Source organism: Sander vitreus, chromosome 24, assembly GCF_031162955.1.
Source record: "Sander vitreus isolate 19-12246 chromosome 24, sanVit1, whole genome shotgun sequence".
Lineage (NCBI taxonomy): Eukaryota > Metazoa > Chordata > Actinopteri > Perciformes > Percidae > Sander > Sander vitreus.
In genome coordinates this window covers 12,289,906-12,310,589 of record NC_135878.1, presented here as the reverse complement: position 1 = coordinate 12,310,589, position 20,684 = coordinate 12,289,906, and the positions used below count along the sequence as shown (strand labels likewise).

The 20,684-nt window shown below is 40.0% G+C and overlaps 1 protein-coding gene across 1 annotated transcript; it reads right to left on the bottom strand.

Annotated features, from left to right (window-relative positions):
- Positions 1–449: 449 nt before the first annotated feature.
- Positions 450–17,129, bottom strand: LOC144512975 (midkine-A-like). Its single transcript, XM_078244005.1, has 5 exons — positions 17,025–17,129; positions 4,626–4,705; positions 3,467–3,634; positions 2,525–2,686; positions 450–1,426 (listed from the first exon to the last, which is right to left on the bottom strand). The coding sequence occupies exons 2-5, from the start codon at positions 4,702–4,704 to the stop codon at positions 1,398–1,400; spliced, it is 438 nt and encodes a 145-aa protein (XP_078100131.1). The 5' UTR covers position 4,705; positions 17,025–17,129; the 3' UTR covers positions 450–1,397.
- Between the last annotated feature and the right edge of the window lie 3,555 nt (positions 17,130–20,684).

The window sequence follows — 20,684 nt, the reverse complement described above, 5'->3', positions numbered from 1 at the left end:
TCTCGAAGATCGAGTCCGAGTCAAGTCTGAAGTCAGCTGTTTGTGTGACTTAAGTGCGACTCGAGTCAGAGTCTCTCTGCTGCCGGAGAACAGCGGTCTTTCGAATCGGCTTTAGTCTGGAAGACTTGGAGTTAAGCACTGAAGTCATTCTTGAAAAAGGAAGATCTGCGGAGGGAATTTGAAAGACAACTGTTTATCCCGCCCCTCGGATTGAGCCCTGCCAATGGTGAGTTCCCAGACCCAACATCTTGATGTGGATCTGGCTTGTCAGGCTAGTTGGGGGGATGCATTTGGCCAGTCACAGTACTGGGTCCTGACTAAAACAAAAAACCTGCCTGCGTCCATTATGGATAAAACCTGTTCAGAAAAAGTATATGTATACATTGTGCTTACAGGTCTAGAATAAAGAGTTAAAAGTCAGAAATAATACAAAAAAGACACTGTCACAGTATGTTTTGAAAATTTAATAAACAAAAAGAAATAATATTGTAGCAGCAAACCTACGGGAGAAAAGAATGGCCATTCTAAAGAGGGTGAAAAACGGAAACAAGGTAAAGCCTTAGAGAAAATCCTTTTCTTAAAAAAAAAATGTATATAATATTCAAAGAGAAAGAAATCTATGTAATCTAACAGGGGCGTGTGTGATCCTAAGGCAGATTTATAAAGCTGATTTTCAAAATGCACTTTCATCTAGAAGTAGATATGGTAGTAAGAATTATTAAAAGGGATAAGATTCTTGGCTGTGTTTATTGTGACAGAATAAGCTGAAACACTAAGTATACAGTTTGTTTGTGGTTACTACTGACACGTCCAATTTATTTAACTAAATGATTCAATTCCAAAGCATAGATGAGCTGAGACAACTTACAACGATAGGTAAAATAGCTCCCATTCTCAGTGTAGCTTTGGTGGAGTGGATGCCCAGATGTATTTAATATATTAAAGGTTTGGTAGTGATCAGTCAGATATAGAGAATTCCCTAACAGAACATTTTTCCAATATTTCAAAGTTAAAGGAATTTATAACATGCTGGTCTAAAAAATGTATGCCTATAATATGAATATTCCAAATGTACTTTGATTTGGAAGGAGCTGGGTTAGCTGGTTATAATGCCATAGGTCATGCTCGCTTTATTAGTCCTAATCTAGAGTTTAATGCATATTTACAAATTTAATGTAAGTCCAGATGTAGACTTTTCTTTTTAAAAATAAAAGTGATGTTTTTGTCATGGTTGAGGAAGCCTGTATTCAAAATTGTGTGTATGGAAATCGGGTTATACGTGTTGGAGCCAACTGTCAGAGGACAGCTGGTTCAGACAATAATTGTTTCATTTCTGTTTCTTCTTTGACTCTGAAGACTCTTGTCTGTCCTTGAAGACTCTTCTTGACTGCATGTTTCTAGTTGCCCTTGCCTTTTCTCTTCTTTCCTAGAAAAAAAAGACACAAACATAGGCACAACTATTAGTCACGCCATTAATTCACTATTACTGGTCTGTAATAGAACAAGAATTGGACATGCAAATGACTAAAGGAGTGTTAAAATATAAATTGTCCTCAGGAGAGGCAGGGTGAAAAAGAGAAGATTCTGAAGGCAGTCCAAGGGTAAGATAGCAATTAAGCAATCAGCAATTAACATACAGAGAACCTCACGCAGTTTGCTATTCATTAAAAAAATTTGGTTTGGCACTAGAGGAATCTTCAGGATAGCAGAATTAAGCTCAGTGAATTGCAGTTCATAGTTATAGCAGTCTATAATTAAATTAAATGTTTTGTGTACAAGTGTAATCTTTGGCCTGGTGGTGGTGCTAGGTCAAGGTTTCATCAAAACATTAGAAAACATCTTCTGAGGACAGTGAATATCCATACCAAATTTCAGAAACATCTCAATAACTGCTGAATTGGATTACCATGCAATGTTGTATGGACATTCATGGTCCCCAGAAGATGAAAACTAATCACTTTGGTAATCCACTGACTTTTCATCTAGCATCAGCATAAGGTTGCTATGCATGGGTTTAAAATGTCTCGACAACTATTTGATGGATTAACATTACCACATTTGGTACAGACAATAGTCCTTCCCTGAGGATACATTTTAATAACTGTGGTGGTCCTTGGACTTTTAGCGCCATCACAAAGTTTTACCTGTCCAATACTTTGATATATGGCCAAATACCAGTTTAATTACTGCTAATTAGCAAATGTTTGCGTGATAATACGCCAAATAACATGACAAACATGTTAAACATTGTTTAACCTGCTTCACAGCAGCATGTTACTATTGTCAGCATGTTGATATAAGCTTTTAGCTCAAAGAATTACTGTGCCTCAGTACAGCCTCACAGAGCTGCTAGTATGACTCATTCATTCATCAGTATGTGCAATCAAGCACAAACTCCTTCACTATGTTACCAGGACATAAAAAAAAACCCATCAAATATGGCTGCTGAAGAGCAAGATACATGAGTTTGTTCTTCTCCATTGAGATGGAGTAGTGACAGCAGTAGTGAACTTGTCAGGCTAACCTTTTGGTTTTGTCTTGGTTTCTCCAGTGCAACGTTTGGAGGCAGAAACAGTTTGTTGACAGTCCGCATTATACAGAGCCTTCTTCAATGTCCCTGTTCTGGTCCGCAAGTCAGAGGTTGGATCACACTCTCCCCAACTACCAAACCGATACTTACAGTCAGCTAGAAGAGAGAGGGAAAGAGACAGACAGAAGATAACTAAACACATGCAACACAGCTTTCATACATACATGGTCCAGTGGGAATTGGTAACTCTAATAGTTTATTATTTTACTTGGGCAGTAAAAGCAGACATATTACAAATTTACGAAAATGCATCCAAGGTTGAGCTTTGGCATAGTTTTATTCTTATCTGTCAAACAGAACTCACTGTGTACTAAACATAACTTGTCTTACCTTTTCACAATTAGCACAATGTACTCGTTACTCTTTATAAGCTGCTGAAATTTTGAGCCATACGTCTAAATCTTCCTTACTCGACTATTGTTGCGGTCATTCATACCAGAGAATCGGACGGCGATCAGTGGCTCTTTAACGCCAGTAACGCTTCAATGTACATATTTAATCAGTGGTTTTGTCACAAGCAACCATGGGACCAAGTTTCTTAGTTTTGTTCCAGTAAGTTATGTACCGTAATACTGTTTACCCAATCCGAAAGAAAATATAGGCCACACGTTGTAGGTGAAAATGTATACAATAAAAATACCAATAATGAAAAAATACTGTTTTATGTTAAGCACTTTCAACTGCCTTGTTGTAGAAATGTCACACTGTCAACACAAATTGTATCACTGTAATTACACAAAGGCATTTGGTACCTTTACACTGAAATACATACAATTTACCTTGCCTAATTTCACCTGCAATGTATCCATCCATCAAATCTCTAACTTTGAAGTTATTCTGTGTGTCTGTGCATGTATGTATGTATGTGCGTGTTACCTCCAAAGTCTTTTTTCCAGTTGCAAGGTACTCTGCATTTCATCTTCTTGTTCTGCTGGTCACATGACCCCTCTCTAAACCCTGCTCCACAGTCCCCGTTGCTAGGGACACAGTTGCCATAGCGCCAGTCAGTGCATTCTGACCCGGACTGGGAAGGTTTGTTTTTCTCTGAGGATAGAATAAAGATTTATTTATTTACTGGTTATTTCAGACATGCATAGTTTCCATATTATTTCAACATGTCATCCACAAATTAAATGACAGTGCTACTGGTGATCAGCTTGAGCTTCAACCAGTCTGCTGGTGACTGGCCACTAGATATTGCCTGTATGAACAAAGCAATAGAGTGTTCAGTGCCATGCATCTGAGCAGCAAGGTCCAAATATGGAAGCGTCCATATAAGTCATCGTTTCTTTTAACGTATTTGTCAGTACATATTTGACTCCTATTGGCTGGTGCTGTAAAAGTATAAAAAAGTATGCATCAACCTCCACTGTGCCAATGTCACATACAATATGAAAAAAATCGCATAAGACAAAAAAGCTTGATTTATTTAGACTTTTAGTCCCTTTTAAGTTGGTGTCTTAATTAAACAAATGAAAAACAGCAATTAGAAAGCTTTAGAGGTGTTGGTAGGTGTATTTTTGAACTTCAAAGAGGCTAGCTGTTTCCCCCTGATTCCAGTCTTTATGGGCTAACTACATTGTTATTACAACTCTATACTTAACACAGAGATAGTAGTCATCTTCTTATGTCACACTCAAAAAGAAAGCAAATAAGAATGTTGAAATATTCCTTTAAAACATGGTGCATTGCTAAGACATTTTTAGGGCAAAAGTAAACCAATCCTAGAGCTTAATAGCAGCTCAGCAAGAGCATAGCTGAAAGTCTGAGCAGTTAGAAATCCTCGACACCACATCATTACCCCACTAACTGCTGTATGTGCATCCTCTTGGCTAGTGTTATTGGTATAAATCCAGAAAAAAAAATCAGGTGATATTGACTGTTAACATCTGTGTAAAGAAGTTAAAGAATATTTGCAATACATTTGGATTACAGAACCATATGATGTATTGTAACAATCAAAATATAGAAAGAGAGAGAAAGCAGGAATAAAATGGAGGGAGAGAGAGAGAGAGAGAGAGAGAGAGAATCTTGCCTTTCTTGTTTTTCCCTCCAGCTACAGTTTTGACAGTGATGAGAGTAACTAACAGCAGCAGCAGCAGCGCAGCCCTCATCCTGTACAAACACACAACAGAGAGAGAAAATCAACATTAAAAAGGTTCACATGCATCACAACTGGTAAACCATTAAATGTTGACCCTCAGCCCAGGGTTATTTCATGTGAAATCATTATCTGCTCCTCTTCACCACACCATAACAGCTCATAACAATCCGACAGGGGACTTCAGACTTCAGAACACTGGCTGTCTTTTTAAGCCAACAAGCACATCAATTGTTTTCCTAATCCTAAATGTGAAGTGAAGATGTCAGAATTGTAGTACAGACACAGCTGGTTCATGAGAACAGCCTGGATAAAGTATGCTTTTACTAACAGACTACTAATAAAACTTCTCCTTGTCGGACATTAGCCATTACTCATCATGAAAAAGTGATCATGAAAGCATCACATTCACCTGTAGTGCTATAACAAATAGACATATTGCTATAAAATGTAGTTCACTCCTGTCATATTTCTAGAAATTATTCTTTATTTAGACAGCAGACCAGCAGAAGATGCGATTTTTTTCAGTCCACTAAACTTTGATCTTTAAGCAAAGACTTCAAGCATGCCAACAGACATCATTAACTGTTACAAGCTTTGCCTCACTAGCCAGCAAGATCGACATCTACTGACTGACCCCGAGGCCTTAGTGGTGATCTGATTCACAGCACAGGAACAGCATAACTAGAAATAAATTCACTTGTATCTCAACAACACAGGATTTACAGCGCAGGTACACTCAATTAAAGCCAACAGCACTTTGACAATAAAAAATGAAATTGTGTAGGTTATCTTGCGTTCATAATATTTCAAAGAGCATTCTTCAACAGGCAGCACTTTAAGCACCTCATATATTGAGCCCTGCCCTACAAAAAAACTACTGGAACTTAAAACACAGCCCTGGGGTGGTCCAGTGTTAAGGATGAGGATGAAAGAGCGCTGTCCGCCCACCATCACCACCTGTGGTCTGGCTGTCAGGAAGTCAAGGATCCATATGCACAGTGAGGTGTTTAATCCCAGGTTCTTGAGCTTTGTGATGAGCCTGGAGGGAACTACAGTGTTAAATGCTGAACTCGTCGTCAATGAACAGCAATCTCACATAGCTTCCTTTCTTTTCCAGGTGAGAAAGGTATTGTGGAGGATGTGTGCAATGGCGTCTTCCGTTGATCAGTTGGGACGCCATAGCAAACTGTAATGGGTCCACTGTGCTGGGTAATGAAGAGCAGATGTAATCCCTGACCAGTCGTTCAAAGCATTTTATCACTACAGAGGTGAGTGCCACTGGGCGGTAGTCATTCAGGAGGCTGGTCTTGTTTTCTTGGGCACAGGAATTATGGTTAACTTCTTGAAGCACATGGGTATGACAGACTGAGCCAGTCGACATGTTGAATATTATTGTGAATACAGGTGCTAGTTGGTCAGCACCCAGTGTGAGGTGTTTGGTGTTTAGATGCTTCAAAGCCCTCCTGACGTCATGCTCAGAAAAGGAGATGGGTGTGAGAGATGGACCCACCCAACTATTAACATATATATGTACTATACTATACTAATAAACATATTGAACCTGTTCAATTAACTTGTTCAATCTGTTTATTAGTTTACTTGCTCAACATCTATAAAATGCACATGTACAATGTCTGTGTCCTTATGAAAAGCTCAGACAAAACATTTTGTAGTTTTTTTTTCACAGTTTTTCTCTTTTTAAGTCATTAATACACAGTACAAGCAAAATTGGTGGAGCATGATGGAGTGGATGTTTCAAACACCAACCAGGCTGCAATTATGCACTGCTGCTCTAATAACCTATCCAGGGACTGGAGTTGAAAAGCACTGCAGCAGCATCCCATGAGAGAGCCATTCCAAGCTTTTACACGAGCAACCGGAGTAGCAGCAGGGGGGAAAAGAACACTATTCATGGAACTTTATAAAGAACTTTATAACTAGCCAGCCGGCTCATTTTCTGTAACCAGTGAAAGCATGTTGGGTGGAATTAGCAAGTTAGCTAACTAACTATCCTTCAAGCTATCAAGCTACCAAACAAGCTAGGTAACGTTATAATCGCTAACATAGAGGATTCGTGGAAAAATAATAATTTTTAGCTACTTTATATTTAATTAAAATATCACAGTTTAATCTGTATGAGAGAAAAGAATCGCTTCATCCGATGTTTAAAGTGAATAAACTAGCCTTGTCAACTACTTGTGTGTATAGCACGCATTGGACCAAACCACTGTGAGGCAAGGAAGGGAAGGGGGGGCTCAAGATGTTTTTGAACTTTTGAATGCAATTCTTGCCCTGTTTGTATCCATAATGATAACTATGCTACTTAACTAGAAAATGATCTCAGACTAAGGAGTCAGTTCACTGAGGAGTGATGGTTAAAGCCTTTGATTACGAAAACATTGTTGTACTATGCAGTGTCCTGATTGGTGGAAAAAAAAGTTAAAGGAAGATATATATATATATATACAGTCATGTGAACAAATTAGGACACCCATGCTAAAGTTGACTAAAAGAGGAATAAAAAAAATCACCTTTAGGAAATTGATCTTAATGCCTTAATTAAAAAAATGAGGAAAAATCCAACCTTTAAGGACACCAATTTTCTTTGTGAATGAATAATGTATCGTAAATAAATAAATGTTCTTCCTTAAAATACAGGAGGCATAAGTAAGTACACCCCTATGTTAAATTACCATAGAGGCAGGCAGATTTTTATTTTTAAAGGCCAGTTATTTCATGGATCCAGGATACTATGAATCTTGATAAAGTTCCCTTGGCCTTTGGAATTAAAATAGCCCCACATCATCACATACCCTTCACCATACCTAGAGACTATATACACATGCCCTCCAGGCTGGTGCCGTCCCCGAGCTTTGACTTTTCAAAATAAAAGCTTGCGCCTGGTCCCTATGGCTTCGTACTTTGGTGTTTTGGATGTTTTTTTAACTAAACAGTACAGCAATCATGCTAATGAATACAATAACTTTTTCAGCAGACAACTTGCAACACGATGGAGTTAGCAAAGCAGTTTTGTGTTTATATGTGTGGGCGGGATTTATTCAGTTTGATAAATCCCACGGTAAATTGGCTGGTTTACTAAACAGGGAGGGACTATAAAGCCTGTCTGTTTTTTGTATTTCAAGAGCGAATTGCTCCACAATATGAATACAGATTGATCACTTATTTTGTTGGTAACCGTTGTTGTATAATCACAATATTACACTTGAGGAGGCCTACACTTCAGTCTTTCGGACCTCGAAATTAAACCCTCTCATGTAATATGGCTTAAACAAACGTCAACGTTAAACGCTGATGCAGTTTTAAATGTTTTATCACCACGAGTTTACAGACGTCTCTGCTGATTGAGTATCACCTGTGACCTGAGATGAGACACAGCCACCAAACGAGAGAAAACATATCTCAAACATAGACTTCATATTTACAGTCTATGATCTCAAAGCAGTTGCACACCGTTCTGAGATTGAACGTGTCCCGCCGTCTCTCTCTCTCTCTCTCTCTCTCTCTCTTTCTCTCTCTCTCCCCGTGGGATCGAAAATATGCTCTTCCACTTAGCTGCTCCCTCTAGAAGCCTGGAGAACTTCCGTTGTGTAATCTGGATGCAGCGTTTTTTTGTTGCATTTGTTTTCTGGGTTTGTGTGCTTTTCTTTTTGCATCGTTTTTTATTTGCAGCGCGTTTCTGTATTTGGTTGTGTTGTGTGCATTTGCAGCGCGTTTGCTGAATGCTGCACATTTGTTGTCAAATTAATGAAGTTGTTTTCTTAATTTGCTTGTGTTTTGTCTGTTTGCGTGCGTTTTTCTTAAGTTGCAGGGCGTTTGCCCCTGTCGGCCACCGTAGATATGTCACGGGAGGCCTAATTATCAATTTTAATAAACTATTTAGCTTTATGTGTTAACATTACATTAAACTGGCATTAAGTAGTTGGTATTTGCATCTTGAACAACGCTAACTTTGCATTAAAAGTGTCATCATTTACCGAATGACACTTAATGACAACGTTCATGTTAATGACAGGTGTCATTTCATTCAATTATGATGGTGTCATGTCAGTCTTATGCACACCCCTGCATGCACACAAACAAAGCGTTACCGAGTGTATATACTGTAAGAACAAATTGTTGGAGAAGCTGCCGCCCACATGTACAAAACGTAGCATGAAAAGAGAGCAAGGCCAGCAGAAAACAAAAAGAGATAGAGGGCAGTCTATCACAAGCCCTTTATCCATTATACACAATCTCATTCTTAGTGAAGCCAGTGACCGTGAAACACACTGTGACCACACCACAAGGCTTGTTCATGTGCCTTAGTGTAAATGTGTTTGTGCAACATAACAAAAGCCAAGAGTGTAGTGACCTATTAGCCAGTAGCTCATATTTCCTTTTTAGAGGATTTTATATGTGCTACTGCGTATATCTATTTTATTAAAGATCTTGCACATATCACATACTTGTCCTTAAATATTACAATTAACCACCCTACCAGATATTAAACCAGACTGAATACCTGTGTTAAAGATAATAAACAAGACCGTGGTTTGATTTTGGGGCCATGCATCCATTTCATTAGGTTACATCATCTTCTGATTGGTTTAAATACAAAAGAAATATGATGTGGATCCTGGTAGCCACAAGAACAGTGATTTTAAATGAGTGGGCTACAAGTCAGTAACTGCCTCTCCGACACTGTTTGGACTCGTTTGTGTGTGTGTTCCCAGAAGACGCCTGCAAGATTTGTTTGCATAACGAGTTTAACTTTGACATTATGGTTGCAAAGTGTAGTGTATCAGTACTGGCTTAGTTTATATGCAGTTATCAAAAACCCACCCATGAAGATTTGCTGAGTTGTTAAGTGTTACACTTTTAACAAATAATTTACATTTCTAAATTTCAACTTTGATTGTTGCTTATTTAGTAGCCTAATTAATATGTAATGCTTCAGAGAAGTACTTGAGATTTAAAAGGTTCTTCGATATTCATTTTGTATATAGTCCAAAGATAAAGAAAAATAATGAGGGATCGATTTTAAAGATGCGAAATCTATTAACTTGACTACTGACTACTGTAGTCCCCGTGGGAATGGGTTTTACTGACGCTACCAGAAAGAAAGATCCTGGTCAACAGACACAAAAACTCTAAACTCCCTCGAGTGACTTTCTCCTCTCTGCTCTGATTATCTCTGTCAGTGCCTAGAGGTCCATCTGCCATGAGACACAACTGAAAAAAAACATAGTAAAATCTGTCCTGAAACCACATTCTGACGTTCTTATGAACATGAAAGCAGACAAAGAAAAGATTTCTTCAGGGTCATAATGGTATGAGAGGTTATTTCTGCCGGAATGAGTGTGTCAGAGAAAGAAAAGCAAGCAATGCTTTCCGTCTTCTTCAGCGACTGTAGTGTTTTATTGTTGACAGAGATTAAATTAGGACGTAACCAGTGGCCATTTTATGTTCATTTCATAGTTGTAGTCATTTTAGAGTCAGGGAATTATACAATTACACTCTCTGCTCATTGAGATTGCTGCTCTCGGTCACAGTGAATGAAAGAATGTAAACGCTATGAGTACCCTATTGAGTGAGGAAACAAAGATGAAGACGTTGATGAAAGTTTGCAAACACAGTTACTGTGAGCAATAATTTCAAAACATGACATATGGTGCATACTGTACTCCTCATCCATGTGTTAACCCGGTGCCAGCCGAAAATTTATGCACAATTGCTACTTATACTTTTGAAAGTTTGATACATCGCTAAAATAGCCATGTGACTCTGAAGTCCAACATGACAAAAAGCCTCGGATACTCAGTTTTTATATGTTACTAAACTGACTGGCTGTGTGACAAGGGTTAGGAAGTTTAGCTTAAAGCAGTGTGGAAGGTGACTGACTGAAACATGTTTTCCGCTTACCTTAGCTTATACAGTCAGGTCCATAAATATTGGGACATCGACACAATTCTAATCTTTTTGGCTCTATACACCACCACAATGGAGTTGAAATGAAACGAACAAGATGTGCTTTAACTGCAGACTTTCAGCTTTAATTTGAGGGTATTTACATCCAAATCAGGTGAACGGTGTAGGAATTACAACAGTTTGTATATGTGCCTCCCACTTTTTAAGGGACCAAAAGTAATGGGACAATTGGCTGCTCAGCTGTTCCATGGCCATGTGTGTGTTATTCCCTCATTATCCCATTTACAAGGAGCAGATAAAGGTCCAGAGTTCATTTCAAGTGTGCTATTTACATTTGGAATCTGTTGCTGTCAACTCTCAATATGAGATCCAAAGAGCTGTCACTATCAGTGAAGCAAGCCATCATTAGGCTGAAAAATCTAAACAAACCTATCAGAGAGATAGCAAAAACATTAGGTGTGGCCAAATCAACTGTTTGGAACATTCTTAAAAAGAAAGGACGCACTGGTGAGCTCAGCAACACCAAAAGACCCGGAAGACCACGGAAAACAACTGTGGTGGATGACCGAAGAATACTTTCCCTGGTGAAGAAAACACCCTTCACAACAGTTGGCCAGATCAAGAACACTCTCCAGGAGGTAGGTGTATGTGTGTCAAAGTCAACAATCAAGAGAAGACTTCACCAGAGTGAATACAGAGGGTTCACTACAAGATGTAAACCATTGGTGAGCCTCAAAAACAGGAAGGCCAGATTAGAGTTTGCCAAACAACATCTAAAAAAGCCTTCACATTTCTGGAACAACATCCTATGGACAGATGAGACAAAGATCAACTTGTACCAGAGTGATGGGAAGAGAAGAGTATGGAGAAGGAAAGGAACTGCTCATGATCCAAAGCATACCACCTCATCAGTGAAGTATGGTGGTGGTAGTGTCATGGCGTGGGCATGTATGGCTGCCAATGGAACTGGTTCTCTTGTATTTATTGATGATGTGACTGCTGACAAAAGCAGCAGGATGAATTCTGAAGTGTTTCGGGCAATATTATCTGCTCATATTCAGCCAAATGCTTCAGAACTCATTGGACGGGCGCTCACAGTGCAGATGGACAATGACCCGAAGCATACTGCGAAAGCAACCAAAGAGTCTTTTAAGGGAAAGAAGTGGAATGTTATGCAATGGCCAAGTCAATCACCTGACCTGAATCCGATTGAGCATGCATTTCACTTGCTGAAGACAAAACTGAAGGGAAAAATGCCCCAAGAACAAACAGGAACTGAAGACAGTTGCAGTAGAGGCCTGGCAGAGCATCACCAGGGATGAAACCCAGCGTCTGGTGATGTCTATGCCTTCCAGACTTCAGGCTGTAATTGAATGCAAAGGATTTGCAACCAAGTATTATAAAGTGAAAGTTTGATTTATGATTGTTAATCTGTCCCATTACTTTTGGTCCCTTAAAAAGTGGGAGGCACATATACAAACTGTTGTAATTCCTACACCGTTCACCTGATTTGGATGTAAATACCCTCAAATTAAAGCTGAAAGTCTGCAGTTAAAGCACATCTTGTTCGTTTCATTTCAACTCCATTGTGGTGGTATATAGAGCCAAAAAGATTAGAATTGTGTCGATGTCCCAATATTTATGGACCTGACTGTAGCTGAATGTGCTCACTGCAGTGCTACAAACCCATGTACTCGACTCAAATCAAACTAAGTCAACTAGGCTAGTGCTTGTCAGCTTGTTTTTATTGTTATTAGAAACACCTTTCAGTATCAATTGTGTGCAGTGTTGATTTCAAAACATCGACAGTGAGTTGGGGGAAAATGTTGGCACTATTGAGACTATATTGTTATTATGTTCTGCAAACCTGTGATTATTGTTCTTGCACTTTTTGTCCTACATGTCAATAACGAGAGAGAGAGAGAGAGAGAGAGAGAGAGACACACCAATTGCAAAACCACTCCAGTGGTCAAATTTGTACAAATAAAGTGAGGTAAAAAATCACTTTGTGTTCGATCTGAATACAGCTTTAGAATGTTTGCATGGTGCATAATGGTTTCCATGGCTACTGTGGCATGATAGCCTGATACTGCCTTTTCGTCTACCGAGAGAGGTGGGTCTTGGTGGGATAATGTTTACCTCGTCAAAATTGCAGAATTTTAAGATATGTCATTATGCTGGCGTTGTTCAGCTTTAGAGGGCTTTGTCTGCAGTATAGAACTAGGATTAAAACAAAGAACCTTTAATTTTAACTTCTGCAGAGCTGGCATTTAGCTGGCACCTTATCTGACGGTTGGTCATTGAAGCAAAACACAGACACGCCCACGCCCACACACACACGCCTCATAATTCTGTAAAAGGCTGACAGTATACAATTCTGTGAAATGTTCACTTTTTAATCTGAAAAGCCAAGTGTGCTGTGAATAACACAAATTTTGCTCCCGGAGTTTGCATTCTGACCAAATTATTAAAAGTAAGGGAGGTTGGAGATTAGGGCATGAGAGCTGGTCAGTGTGTGTGTGTGTGTGTGTGTGTGTGTGTGTGTGTGTGTGTGTGTGTGTGTGTGTGTGTGTGTGTGTGTGTGTGTGTGTGTGTCAGACTGTAATGGGCTGGAAAGGGTTTTGTATGCTTTGTCTCATAACTAGAGATTAGGGCATGAGAGCTGGTCAGTGTGTGTGTGTGTGTGTGTGTGTGCGTGTGTGTGTGTGTGTGCGTGCGTGCGTGCGTGCGTGCGTGCGTGCGTGCGTGTGTATTGCTATTGACTCGGTAATTAGGGATTTGGAAATGAAGCCAAGCGGCGGAAATTACTTTTTACTGGTCCCTATATGACCTAGTTTGAGAGACAGTACACATACATGTCTCATAACATCCGTAAGTAACAGCCTTTTTACACAGGCGTGTATTTATTGTCTAACCTGTATCTCGGATTGAAAAAGTATGCTTCAGTTTTAATCAGCACAAGTGTCTTCAATGGCCGCTTCACTCACAATTTATTTGTGTAACTGCATCCCAAAACATCTTCTGACTCATGTACATAACTGCATACACTGAGTTTTGGGCTGTGAGCTCTGAGTGCACAGGGTACTACAATTGCAGAATGGATCCAGTGTAGACACTGATTGCATCTGCTGCCGCCTGTGTACAGTGGGGAGAACAAGTATTTGATACACTGCAGAATTTGCAGGTTTTCCTACTTACAAAGCATGTAGAGGTCTGTAATTTTTATCATAGGTACTGTGAGTGACAGAATCTAAAACAAAAATCCAGAAAATCACATTGTATGATTTTTAAATAATTAATTTGCATTTTATTGCATGACATAAGTATTTGATCACCTAACAACCAGTAAGAATTCTGGCTCTCACAGACCTGTTAACCAGTATTAGACCAGTATTAATTGCACCTGTTTTAACTCCTTACTTGTATAAAAGACACCTGTCCACACACTCAATCAAACAGACTCCAACCTCTCCACAATGGCCAAGACCAGAGAGCTGTGTAAGGACATCAGGGATAACATTTTAGACCTGCACAAGGCTGGGATGGGCTACAGGACAATAGGCAAGCAGCTTGGTGAAAAGGCAACAACTGTTGGCGCAATTATTAGAAAATGGAAGAAGTTCAAGATGACGGTCAATCTTCCTCGGTCTGGGGCTCCATGCAAGATCTCACCTCGTGGGGCATCAATGATCACGAGGAAGGTGAGGGATCAGCCCAGAACTACACGGCAGGACCTGGTCAATGACCTGAAGAGAGCTGGGACCACAGTCTCAAAGAAAACCATTAGTAACACACTACGCCGTCATGGATTAAAATCCTCTAGCGCACGCAAGGTCCCCCTGCTCAAGCCAGCGCATGTCCAGCCCCGTCTGAAGTTTGCCAATGACCATCTGGATGATCCAGAGGAGGAATGGGAGAAGGTCATGTGGTCTGATGAGACAAAAATAGAGCTTTTTGATCTAAACTCCACTCGCCGTGTTTGGAGGAAGAAGAAGGATGAGTACAACCCCAAGAACTCCATCCCAACCGTGAAGCATAGAGGTGGAAACATCATTCTTTGGGGATGCTTTTCTGCAAAGGTGACAGGACGACTGCACCGTATTGAGGGGAGGATGGATGGGGCCATGTATCGCGAGATCTTGGCCAACAAACTCCTTCCCCCAGTAAGAGCATTGAAGATGGGTCGTGGCTGGGTCTTCCAGCATGACAACGACCCGAAACACACAGCCAGGGCAACTAAGGAGTGGCTCCGTAAGAAGCATCTAAAGGTCCTGGAGTGGCCTAGCCAGTCTCCAGACCTGAACCCAATGGAAAATCTTTGGAGGGAGCTGAAAGTCCGTATTGCCCAGCGACAGCCCCGAAACCTGAAGGATCTGGAGAAGGTCTGTATGGAGGAGTGGGCCAAAATCCCTGCTGCAGTGTGTGCAAACCTGGTCAAGAACTATAGGAAACGTATAATCTCTGTCATTGCAAACAAAGGTTTCAGTACCAAATAAAGTTCTGAAATAACTTTTCTGATGTATCAAAAACTTATGTCATGCAATAAAATGCAAATAATTACTTACAAATACATTCATTCATACAATGTGATTTTCTGGATTTTTGTTTTAGATTCCGTCACTCACAGTTGAAGAGTACCTATGATACAAATTACAGACCTCTACATGCTTTGGAAGTGGGAAAACCTGTAAAATCGGCAGTGTATCAAATACTTGTTCTCCCCACTGTGTGTATATATATATATATATATATATATATATAGAGAGAGAGAGAGAGAGAGAGAGAGATTATTATTCTAAGTGTCTGACAATACTGATGGAATCACCAGCTACTTCTCTATAATCCCATCCTCCTCTATATAGATGACCTGAACAATCACAAGTCAAGCAGTAGTCCTTCCTGCAGATGTTTCACATTAAAACCTACCAGGAAAGGGAGGGATTACACCCTGTGATCCTCTGAAAGGCGTTTAATGTGAAACATCTGTGTAAGAAATGTTAAACTGACTGAAATGAGTGAACAAAGACTTTCTGTTACAAAAGAAGCTTTGCAGAGAATAAAGAGTATAGCCCCGAGTGTGGCAAATGATTTAATTGTAATTTTATTTGAGGATATACTCAAATGCATAGGTGTAATTTAAAGGATGGATGGGGAGGGTTACAACCCCCCAAAAAATCAAAATTGGCCAGTGCATCTCTTGACCTGGTTCTCTCTGAGTCGAGGCCACTAGCTGATAATTTACGGCAGTGCACTTAATAGCTTCTTGGGTTATACATACTCACTACACAACAAATCTTTCTTTTTAAACAACTCTTAAAGAGGAATGAGTTCGCGAGCAGGAGTGAATCCTAAATCCTACTTCTGTATGGTGCATGCGCAGCTGTGCACACACCTACTTAGCTGAAGAACGAGCGAGAGCAACTGCTTAGCGAAAAACTCATTCAGTGAGCTAACCCAGTTTGTGACGGCTATTTTAACCGTGTTACTTAAAAGAACTGGTCTTCTCATCACTAGGCAATCATGGTTTGCACAATTGAGTTTTATTGAGCTGCATCTGTCTTACTGCATCTGTCTTCCTCTCTAATCACCTTTTGATTGCTGCTCGCCAGTCCTTTCTGTTGCCTTTAAGTGGTCAGCAAAAAAGCCAAGATAATAAGTTGTAATTCTCTCAACACTCCTCTGCCCTTTCTGCCAAATACACAACAAAGCTACTTGTATCAGTAGGATGCAAAAATGTGCATTTCTAACGTTATTAATCAAATAAAATATGCTACAGTAGCGTCACTGCTGCATTGACACACACACACACACACACACACACACACACACACACACACATCACATAAAGTGTGTGTAGAAGAGCTTTACTTGCAGTATTTTAAAGTTGAGATGTAGGGAAAGTGCTGGGATCTGGCACAGGAAATGGGACAATTATATAGACTAATAAAACCCAGAGGGCAGATGATAGGCACTAAACAAAAAGGGTTAGAGAAGTAGCCAAGCAAGAATACAGTACAAAGTCAGATATATATATATATATATATATATATATATATATATATATATATGTGTACATTTGTGTGCAATGTATGTTCATTTTGAAGACCTAATTTTGAATGCACAAACACAGAAAACAAAAGTTATTAAGAGTCTCAAAAACCACAATTTTTATGATGCAAAAACTTTAGGGACTCTCAGCAGAACTTGTCTTTTAATATCATGGGGTCTAAGGGTTTTCTAAGCTTTATGAAATCACGTGAACTACAAGAAGTAGAACAAACCAAATAAACTCACTTGTTTGTGAGGTTCTTTGTCATTTTTAAATAAATACAATACAATACAGTAAATACAGTTCAGAAAATGTCATATAAAAGGATGAGCTGAAATATAGAGCTTACTTACTTGTTTGCCTGGTAGTTGTAGAAAGACCCAGGGGAAAGTTATGTCTCTCTCTAGGTCTCACTCATGCACCTCCCCTAGCCCCCTGCTTTTGTCTCACAAACCAGTTCATACTGGTTGCATTACCCCCATTCACCCCATGCCCTCAAAAACACAGTCACTATCAACACACACACACACACACACACACACACACACACACACAGACACAAGAACTGACTCATTTCACTGCACAGATGTGTAGTCATGAGACAAAGCATACAAAACCCTTTCCATCCCATTAGACAGTCTGACACTGCTAAAATGCTCCAGCAAATCACATTTTTCAACTTTATTTTCAGTTGGTATTTGTTGATCGTATAGCTCCACATCAGCGAATGATAAAAGCACCACAGCTGTAGCGAGGAGAATCTCTTTTTCAGCTTTTGTTTGTTTCTTTGATCATTGTGCATCGTATCTTATCAGACAGGACTGAATCAATTTATGTTTCTGCTTTCATCTTATACCCATAATGTGGAGTTGCTCTCAATCAAGGAACATGGGATGAACAAGGATAACAGCAGAGAAAATAACAAGTTTGAAGCTATAATGTATCAGAGAAGCTTTAAAAAAAAGGGCCCAAGGCAGTTTCTTTAACTAAAAAAATAAAAAACATTCTAAAACTGCTTGATCACACATACTGTCCATATCACTAAAAGCCAACAAAAAAAGTGGGGAGTCGTGATTTTTTCATAAGCTGGCAATACTCAAAATAACACTTAAACCATAAATTTACCGTATTACAGAACACGTGGAGAAGTACGTCCACAACAAGTTGTTCTTGTTACTGTATATATTCCATGATGTACAGCAGATAACATAGTTTGTTAAGCTTTGTAAATGAGCATAAGAGCAGTTGGCAGGGTGTCATACTCCTGATCAAAGACACCAAAATAACCTCGGAACTAAAGCTTTCATTATTCATGAGAAATTAGCTTGCACTTGTCAATGGGAAAACGAATAGAGATGTCACAGGAGTGAATGTAGCTGCATACATTATACTGCTTATTCCCTTCTCTCACTGAACCTGGATCTAAATCCAAGGCACGTAACTTTTGTGCATTTCATTCCATCATTATTATTGTCCGGCTAAGTTAGAATATGCTGTATTGCTCTACATATTTCTTCTCATAATGTATTTGGCAGCCAAACCCCAGTATTAAAAAATATGAAGACAATTCTAAATATTTTTTAGTGCAGTGAAAGCACTAGCACAATCTTCTACATATATAAAACGTTTTATTAATCAGGTTATCTCATTAAGATCAAGTAATGATCAGGAAGTAGTATCAAAGGACAGCTTTAATTGAATGAATTAAAAAAATCAACAAAATCAAACATGTTTGATATTATCGTAAGTTTTAAGTCTTGGTAGTGAAGTTAAATCATGTGGACATTGTCAACAACTAATGGGTGCTCTCCCTCCAGCAGCAAACAGGAAGCAGCAAAGCCAGTGTTGTTTATGGTTGCTATGGCTAAGATGAACGCTAAAGAGGGAGGATTGCCGATTTTCAACCTTTCTGAAGCGTGTCCGGAGTTTTACCGGCGGATAAACGCTGACCTCCGGGTACTGCCGCTATTCATCTGCATGTACGGCAGAACCGAAAATCTGCAAACTTTCCCTTAAGTTACCAGCTAACGCTAGCAGTAGCCAGCTAGCTTGGTTACATTTTTCAAAACAGATCTAGTGGTAGTCTTACAAAGCCATAGTGCCTACCATACACTAGAAGACTTTGAACAGACTTTGAAAAAACTAAAGTCTGACACCATCTCACATCTAAAGACAATCATCTCACATCAACCGTTAAAGACTGTCATAATATGTAAAGACTGGGGATCTTGTATGGTCACAAATTGCAAGACTACAACTAGATTCGTTTTGAAAAATGTAAGCAAGCCTGTTAGCTACCACTAGCGTTAGCTGGTAACTTAATGGAAAGTTTGCCGATTTTCTTTTCTGCCGTACATGCACTTTAACCGTGCCCACTTACTCAGGCCACGCCCCCTTTAATAACATTTGAAACATTTAAGGTAGAGTCTTGTGTGAGGTGTCATTGAACTCAGCAGAGAGTTCCTTTTTAATTGGTGATGGTTTGCCCCGCACCCTATGCTTAAACCACGCCCCTTTCATAACTGGTGACCCATTTAAGGTAGAGTCTTGTGTAAGGTATCATTGAACTCAGCAGACAGTTTCTTTTTGATTGGTGACTGTTTGACCCGCCCCCTATACTGTAGCCACGCACCCTTTCATAACATTTGAACCGTTTAAGGTAGAGTCTTGTGTGAGGTGTCATTGAACTCAGCAGAGTTCCTTCTTCATTGGTGATGTTTAGGCCCGCCCCCTATGCTTAAGCCACGCCCCTTTTCATAACTGGTGGCCCGTTTAAGGTTGAGTCTTGTGTGAGGTATCATTGAACTCAGCAGAGACGTCCTTTTTTATTGGTAAAGGTTTGCCCCGACCCCTATGCTTTGGCCACGCACCCTTTCACAGCTAATGAACTGTATGACGTAAGTCTTGTGTGAGGTATCATTGAACTCAGCAAGGACTTTCCTTTTCATTGGTGATGATATGCAGCGTCTGAGTGCCGCGCAAATGCACAGTTGCAAGGAGTGGTGACCGCCAGTAACCCCGACGCGCACAGAGGTGCGAGGTCCCGTCCAACGCTGCTTTCAGCTTTAATTCTAGGAGTTTCAGTTTGTAGTGGGCCTGCAATTTGAGATGAATATAAATTTAAATCAGCTGAGGCATGATATAATTCAAATATGAAGCATAGCGTAAATTCTGGCAGGTCACGGAGTCAAGCTCGGCTATTATCTCAGCTCATAGCTGACAGTTACTAAGCCAGCACACCAGCTGATGGCTCAGCTGATTCCCTCTTTTGATTGGATTTCCAAATAGCACGCTCTATTTAAACAGCTTTTAGGCTTAATCCAGCCTACCTTGCTGCATCTCTGCTAGCACTTGCAACCCACCTCCACCCCAGCTCCTCCTTTTAAATTCATGTACTCTGACTTAATCAATGTTGTGTCTCTGTCATCGATGCTGCCCTGTTCTGTACCCTATGGGGATCCTGCACTGCTGCTCTCCCCGCTTAAGGCTTTCCATACATGCACATGAAAGGACAGGGAGGTGTGCTCTCCCTGCCTCATGCTTTCACGTATGCACGTGGAAGTGCGGGGAGGCCCCAGAACAGAGCCATACCGCCAAATACAAATTGCAGATGAATGAATATATTCGGGGTTCAGTATCTTGCCCAAGGACACTTGGTAATGGGACTGCAAGGCCAGGAAGTCAACCACTAACCTTCCGTTTGCTAGGCGACCGCTCTACCACCTGAGCCACAGCCGCCCAAACTGTAACTGTGTAAGTAGTAAAACAATACAAACGCAACCATGCAAAAAATGCATTTTGAGTCCCCCCTTTCGTGCATCACCATGGTTTGGTCCACTGCTTGGTTCTCTCCCTTAATGTTAAGCGAACGCAGAAGTCCAGTGGGACTCGTAGGAGAGCTCAAATTGCTTCAGTAAGTAGGCTGGCAAGGCTGTTTTATTGACTTTGAACATCGGATGAAGTGATTATCTTCTCTAATTCAAATGATGCTGAGTCATTTAAATTAGAAAAAA

Excerpts from the sequence above, each read along its gene's own strand:
- LOC144512975 (XM_078244005.1), bottom strand. The coding sequence starts at position 4,704 with ATGAGGGCTGCGCTGCTGCTGCTGCTGTTAGTTACTCTCATCACTGTC. Across the intron at positions 2,687-3,466 it reads CTGGAAAAAAGACTTTGGAG|CTGACTGTAAGTATCGGTTT; the intron begins GTAACACGCACA and ends TCTCTCTTCTAG. Across the intron at positions 1,427-2,524 it reads AACCAAGACAAAACCAAAAG|GAAAGAAGAGAAAAGGCAAG; the intron begins GTTAGCCTGACA and ends TTTTTTTTCTAG.